This window comes from Carassius carassius, chromosome 19 (assembly GCF_963082965.1).
Source record: "Carassius carassius chromosome 19, fCarCar2.1, whole genome shotgun sequence".
In the NCBI taxonomy this organism is placed as follows: Eukaryota; Metazoa; Chordata; class Actinopteri; order Cypriniformes; family Cyprinidae; genus Carassius; species Carassius carassius.
The window spans coordinates 23,517,429-23,524,912 of NC_081773.1; the positions used below are offsets into that span (position 1 = coordinate 23,517,429).

At 38.3% G+C, this 7,484-nt stretch overlaps 1 protein-coding gene across 3 annotated transcripts; it reads left to right on the plus strand.

Moving 5' to 3' along the window:
* The first annotated feature begins 345 nt into the window (after positions 1-345).
* Positions 346-5,353, plus strand: LOC132095421 (zinc finger protein 148-like). 3 transcript variants are annotated; one of them, XM_059500389.1, is made up of 7 exons: positions 348-504; positions 1,327-1,757; positions 1,993-2,118; positions 2,535-2,658; positions 2,737-2,820; positions 3,147-3,265; positions 3,366-5,353. In XM_059500389.1, exons 2-7 carry the CDS (start codon positions 1,401-1,403, stop codon positions 4,974-4,976), a joined length of 2,421 nt encoding a protein of 806 aa, XP_059356372.1. In that variant the 5' UTR covers positions 348-504; positions 1,327-1,400; the 3' UTR covers positions 4,977-5,353. The 3 variants fall into 3 exon arrangements, with proteins under 3 accessions (XP_059356374.1, XP_059356372.1, XP_059356373.1); XM_059500390.1 differs by having other exon boundaries at positions 1,331-1,757; XM_059500391.1 differs by lacking the exon at positions 1,993-2,118 and having other exon boundaries at positions 346-504.
* The last annotated feature ends 2,131 nt before the right edge of the window (positions 5,354-7,484 follow it).

A 7,484-nucleotide genomic window follows, 5' to 3' on the forward strand; every position in this document is an offset into this window, starting at 1 on the left:
ATATAATTTGTGTGTGTGTGTTTGTAATATGTAACGTTTACTCTGCACAACTAATATTTCAGGGATTTAAAAAATAATCGATATTATTGAATCCTTTCGTGTTTTAACAACAAAAATCTCTGAACAAACCCCCCTTTAAATTCGTAATTGAAACGTGAGTCTTGAAAGAGTTAGTAATTGAGGCTTAGAAATAGGATGAGAGAAATCTTATGAAAACTGATTATGAATACATCAATTAATATAACATCACACATAATTCCCTATTATTAGCTACACTTATTATATTGCTTAAATGTATTTCAAACAGTAAGCAGACTCGTCCTGTCACTGAGGCACATTAGAGCGCGCTCCGCTGCGATCCCACAATGCACCGTCCGCTGCGCAGCTGCAGATGGACTGTAGCTCGCTAGCCTCTCGCGCTAGCCGCGTCATCGCAGTAAAGTTTGACAAACACATGATGAACGGCTCGAACCCGCCGCCAGCGCTGCTCTGACGACACATGCGGTATGTATACTTTTCATCTGCGAGGCTCTTCGTCAACATCAGCCGTGAACATGTTTGCAGTCCGGCCTCTGTGTGCGTGATCAAACGGTAGCATAGAGATGGACATCCGGCCGATTTTAAACTAACGTTACATTCATATATTAAAATACATTAAAGTCATTATTAAATTAGAGTCGTCATGTCAAATTAAATACACAGCTGTATCTCTGACAGTGGCAACGGGCTACCAGTGTTGTGCTTGAGTGTCAACACAGACGTGTTATTGTCACTTTATTTTATGCACATCAGCATTATTTAGTTTGTATATATAACGTTAGAGATTAAACCTTTATCTTCGGCCATTTAATCTTTTAATCATACGTTTATTCTCTTAATATAAGGTTTGTATTTCTTTAAGGTATATCTAGTGTCACTTCTACAGTGTCTATGCATGTGGAATTATTCTGTTTTTGGTAATTTTTTCTTTGCTGCAGTCAAGATTGTCTTGCTCACTGAGTGCATTAAGGGAAAATTATCTGTAGAGATGCTTTGCAATAATATTGTGAAAATGCTATAAAAATAAGATTGATATGACAGTCTCATCTGTTATGACAAAACTGCAGGATGCCAACCAGCTCGTATGCCTCAGTAGAATAAGAGAAATAATTATGTAAAGGTCACCCTGAGTTAATAATTAATCCCAACCAGGTATGTTTGTAGTATTCATATTAATAATATTAATATTTGTGAAGTCAATAACATTGATTGTTGTTAAGTCATTTATGTATATACCTCTTTATACAGTTTTGTTGACTTTAAACTGAAGCTTGTTGTTTCTCTCAGCCAGGTCGAACTGCTGATAAGAATCCTTATGTTGGTCCTGTCTCTTCCTGAAGCTTCAGCTTAACTGCTTAGCGATGAACATTGATGACAAGCTGGAGGGGATGCTTATGAAATGTAGCCCTGTGGGGCTTCACCACTCATCCAGAGGTCTGGGAGCCTCAAGGGTGGACGGAAGAGGAAGAAGAGGCAGTTTGGATATGACACTCGGGGAACGGAGCTTGGCTAATCATCCCCTTTTGGCAGAGGATGATGAGGATGAGGATGATGAAGATGATAATGAAGATCTGGCAGGTGGAGGCCTGAGCTCGCATGATCTGATGTCTCATGATGACCTGATGGTTCACGAGGAGACAGTGAAAAACGATGGACAGGATGAAGCCGCTTTCTCACAGCGAATCTCCCATAAACTACACTATACACTCAGTATGCCAGTAAGTGTACAGCTGTCCGGGCTGATTAAGAGCTAATTACTGCAGCGCTTTAACACTATCATTAATGATACTTGTCCAAGTTCCAACAACCTTGTTAGTGAACCACACACACAAAAAAACATTTCTTATCAGCATATTTGCAAAAATTATGTATATAATAAGTGTCCTGTAAATGAGAAATTCAGTGAATTCATTTTATTAATGATTTTTGTTGTTGTTGATGTTGTTTTGTTAGGTAAATATAAAGCAGGAGATGAAAGTGCCAGACTTATTGATTCTGAATAAAAAGGGGAAGAAACCAGGGAGGGACCCATCTGACTGTCACAAAAAGAAGAAGAGAAAGCAGCGCTCGCCTGCAAAGGTTTACTATAATTAAAGATGCCATTGATAAAATACCATTATGCTCATAAATACCAGTTGTCTAAGTGAGAGATACTTTACACTGCAAAGATTTGGTGGTAAAATAATTTAAAGTTCAATGTGAGTTTGAAAGTGTCCTGAAATTGCTTATTTTGTCTACTTGCTTTTTATTTATTATTTTATTTATTTCAAGGCTGCTTACCTACTGAAGTGATTGTTTCACTCATAGAAATTATATTATACTAAAGACCGCGATGCACATCTGTGAGTAAGCTGAATTGACATTTATCATGTCCTTTTACGGTAGCGGTTAGCCAGGGCATAAAGTTTTATGACCACTCTGGAGTTAGAAGGCTCTAAAGATGCACAGGAATAAAAGTTAAGCTAGTTTTGAACTTATTTCCTCCATCTTGTTAGATTCTCACTATCAATGAAGACGGCTCCCTTGGGCACCAGAACCCAAAATCTCATGTCTGTGAGCACTGCAATGCTGCTTTTCGGACAAACTACCATTTACAAAGACATGTCTTCATTCACACAGGTAAGTGGTGTAATGTGTTTTTGGGAATAATTGTCATATAAAAGAACAAAATGGTGAACAAAAATGTATATTTTGCAGGTGAAAAGCCTTTTCAGTGCAATCAGTGTGACATGCGCTTTATTCAGAAGTACCTGCTTCAGAGACATGAGAAAATCCACACAGGTGAGCAGAGAGGGATTAAAACCATTATACCAGTGGAAAAAAAAGAAGTGACGTTAATACTTCTCTTCAAGATGTTGTAAGATATGTTCTTTAAGAATGTTCAGTACAGAAAATGTACAGAAATCTTCAAAATCAGTGACCCATTTATAAATGTAGTCCATTAAAATTCCCTTTTTTGTGTTACATCTTTATACTCCGAGAAAGCAAGTCTAGGGTCAAAGCCTAGTTTTTTCCATCAAGTCTTGGCATGGAAAAATTAGGCCTACTTGACTTGCCTAAATTGTTCTTTATATCGTTCATAATTGCTTGTCATGTCTCCCCTTTAGGAGAAAAACCTTTTCGATGTGATGAGTGTGGAATGAAATTTATTCAGAAATACCACATGGAGAGACATAAGAGGACACACAGCGGGGAAAAGCCTTACCAGTGTGACTATTGTCATCAGGTATGCGCAGTCCAAAGCAAATCAGATTTGATTCTGTGCAATTAAAATGTTAGCAAGCATTATACAGTCTGAAACGTGATTATGTATATTTTCCCAACAGTTTTTTTCCAGAACTGACAGAGTACTAAAGCACAGACGAATGTGCCATGAGAATAAGGACAGGAAGGTGCAGAAAGCAGCTGCCAAAGACAGCCCTCTTCGCACCTCAGAGAGCTTGGGCTTCTCTTTTCCTGCCAAGGAATGCACACTTCCCAAGAAGAAACGTCAGAAGACCTCTGATAAAAGCCGGGTTGCACTTACAAGTCCAACGGTTGACAAAGTGGTTGAAGCTGGTAACAAGGAGAAGACGGAAGACCAACTGGCCAAAAGCGAGTGTCTTCCTCTTTACACTGTAGCCACCAAGGTCAAGGACGAGTATGTTGCGACCGATTACTCCATTGAGCTCCCTGATTCCCCGCCTGGCAACAGGCATCTAACAGGGGAGGAGTCCAATGACGAGATCATCAGTCCTCCAAAGCTAGTGCTGAAGAAAATTGCCAGCAGAAGAGGTTTGAAACCGCAAGCCCTAGAACAGCCCCAGAGCCTCTCACCCTTGTCCTCATTTGAAGAGAGCAAAGTTACGAGATACACGTTTGAAATTGTGGACAACAAAGGTCTCTTGGATGTCGAGACCAATCCTGACATGGAATCGGTTGATGCCCTCCAAGGAGGCCAAACAAAACCAACTGAGAGCAGCACAAATTACGACGACGCCATGCAGTTTCTCAAGAAGAAGCGATACCTTCAGGCTACGGCAAACTCTAGTCGAGACTATGCGCTTAATGTGAGCAGCATTGTGTCACAGCCTTCTGTCACGCAGGCAGCTGTAGCGAGTGTCATCGATGAGACCGTTCCCGCCACGATCCTCTCTGAGACTCAGACACTGAACGTGGAGATCAAGTCCAGTAACGAGAAGAACGTCCTTCCAGACGAGGTCCTGCAGACGCTTCTCGATCACTACTCCAATAAGGCCAACGGGCAAGCAGAGATTTCCTTCAGTGTGGCAGACACTGAGGTCACATCCAGCATTTCTATCAACTCTTCCGATGAGAGCAGCCCCACCGAGACTTTGGGAACCAGCTCACAAGCACCCCCGGCTGAGAAGGCCAGCCTTCTCCAGGAGTACTCCAAGTTTCTCCAGCAAGCACTAGAAAGGACCAGTCAGAACGATACCTACCTGAACAACCAGAGTCTTACGTTTGTAAATGACACTGCCAGTCTTGCTGGCCAGCCTTTGTTTTCCACGGAGAAGCAGTTCACCTCCCCATCCCGGTTCAGACCAAGCATGAACTCGCCATTGAGATCCACTTTGGAGAAGCCTAATTTTAGCCTTTTAGTAGATTCCCAGCACTCCTTCTCCTTTTCGGGTGACGAGACCAACCCTTCCTCAGTTTCGCCAACAGAGGACTTCCTCGACCAAGTGTCCTCTCTTAAAAAATCAGATGCGCAAAGCATTAGTCAAACATTTCAGATTGCTACTTTTGACCAGAACTTTCGATCTCAATTCCTGAGCTCACGATCTGGATTATCCTCACAGTTTAGTATTGCCAGTGGACAAGTTAGCCTGAGAGGTCATGGAGGACCGGACTTCCCAGAGTTCTCTCTTGTTAGTGAAACAAGAACTCAACTAACTTCATCTCCAGATGCTACAAGCAGCCAAACCTTTGGCTAAATGGTTTTAAAGCATTTTAAAGGCACTTTATAGTTCTGTCAGTGAAGGCAATGTGATCTCTTTGCAAATGCTTATGATTTTCCATCTTTAAACAATCACGCATGCTTGAGAATCAAAAGGAGCAGAGTGATGCACGCATTAGATTTTATTATTGGATTATGGGATACTCCATTTGTGTCATTGCATTATTTGTGTATTACATATGGAGTGCTTGGGACAAACACACTATGGCTTGCAAAATTATCTAGTCTGTGTGTTCTAAAATTAAAAATTCAAGCTACTACAACAATACTGTAGTAGTCTAAATTTTTAGGGTCAAGCGTAGCTTCCCCGAGAAAAAACTATAGAAAGATTAATTCTTATTTTGCCTCTTGTTAGCATTGTTATATAAGCATTCATATATATAATATGCATTATTTGCTCCCATAAAGAATCTCTCAAAGACACATTTTGTTTGAGTAATCTGCAGGTTTTGTCATACTGAATTAGTCTGGACCTAGCCCATAATTTTATATAATGAGAATAATCATGAAATATTTTTGCACATTTCTCCTAAGGTTATTGGATCAAAAAATATATATTCTCATGCTTCTTCTGTGGGAATCAGTACATTTTCGTTAGAGAATGTCTTGCCAATCAGATATAGGTGCACATGGGGAGCAGTGCATCTTTAGAGGGTTGTTTTCACATATCCCACATTTGGGGATGCAGTTTAGCAGTTATCCATGGCAACAGCACTAAGAGGTATGACTTTCTTCATTTGTCATCATTGTGCCTGACTCAGTGGTTAGGTCAGACTTACATACTTGTGTGCATTTAATCACTTTGGTTTCCTTTAGATGAATTAACTTGTTGACAGACTGTTTCTTGAGTTTCCAAATGCACTCAAGATCTGATAAACATGACCTTTTAAATAGCACTTTCAGCTTAGTTTAAACATTTTTTTAAAGCATTTTTCGGTTACCACCTTTGTCTACATACAATTTAATATAATCTATATCATTGTTGGGAGAAATCAAGAAAGATGATTTAAGGATGTATGGTCTGAGATCATATTTTTATGCTTTTCTTAATTTAATTTTTTTTGTCTCAGAAACAACCCATCCATTAGCAAATACGTATTTGTATCAGACTTATTGGATTAATGTAGAACAAAAAAAAAAAAGTCTAATGTTTGGTAAAGTTGTAATAATCTGTATATGTACACATTTGTTAATTGCACATCACTTATTGTTAGCTTAATAACTAATGTAAATTGTAAGTTTTTTTTCTGTTCTCTTATTGTTAATGGAAATGTACCGCTTGCCCCTAAATTGTATCTTGATTAATCTTAGCTTTATGATTTATATTAATAGTATCATGGCAAACTGTACACATTCTTATGTAAGTTGTTTAATTTTTTATGAACCATTTACACAAATTCACTCTGGTTATGTTTGTGAATGAGGCCCATTAAGAGCAGTTCTGTGTGTATGTTTTTTTTCATAGTCTGTATGTTTTGGGTATCAAAGACATTTTACAGTTTTTGATTACCGTCTATTATATGTGTGCCTAAACATTCCTTTACTGTCCCTTTATATTTACATGTAAATAGGTTATATATTTTATGTTTTTGCTGTGCACGTTTCTTGGAGTGTAGAGAGAGTGCAACATGATTTAATATTTGCTGCCTTTTTGGTTTACTCAGTCCTACAGTCCCTGATTATTTTCAGCTCAACTTTTGTGACAAAATCATGTTTGTGTTCTTGGTTGTAAGATTACAAATGTACTGTCCGCTAAGAATTGCCTCTGAATGCAATTTTAAAAATAACAATTTGATTAAACCTTGTATGAATCTCATACATTCTCAGAGGATGAGTTTTTAGGATGTTATTTATCGTTTCAATATCATGTGATATCTGAATTTTAAATATTTAATCAACAATTACTGCTACAGATGCTCCAGAAATTGATGAAAGTGGAATGATAATTTGAGGGAAAACCTTGTTTTTGCTTTATTTCCTTTTAGTAAATTGTGGATTGTTTTTTTTTTAAGCTCAATTGCTGTTGGTAAAAGGCCATATGCATTTAGACACATGACTGTTTTCCTCCTTTATTGACTGTATTTTGAGCATCAAAGTTTCATCTGGTGTTACTGACACTGGATCATTATTTTCTTTCAAGCTTAATTTGAGTGAAAAACTAAACGGTTTTATTTAGTAAGAGACCTCTTCTGTATAGTTTTAGACATTTAATTTTATTGGGGAGTGCATGTCCTCTGACTGTCTTTGTGCACTGGTTATATTTTTGTATCCATTTTATTGTAGCCGAATTATTTCCATAGAATATTCTTTAATGCAATACTTTGCCTAAGACATGGGGAAAAATTACTGATTGGATGTTTTTGATTGTGTGCCTCTTGTTGTGTAATATTAAATTTCCAAATACATCAAGTTGCTGAGTGCTTTTTCTATGCGTCATGATAAACCATCACAGGAATGGGTGGCCTCTGCCTTCTTACTACAAGCA

Coding starts and splice junctions, on each gene's coding strand:
- LOC132095421 (XM_059500389.1), top strand. CDS start 1,401: ATGAACATTGATGACAAGCTGGAGGGGATGCTTATGAAATGTAGCCCT. Junction 2,821..3,146: donor ACATGAGAAAATCCACACAG/GTGAGCAGAGAG, acceptor TCTCCCCTTTAG/GAGAAAAACCTTTTCGATGT. Junction 3,266..3,365: donor AGTGTGACTATTGTCATCAG/GTATGCGCAGTC, acceptor TTTTCCCAACAG/TTTTTTTCCAGAACTGACAG.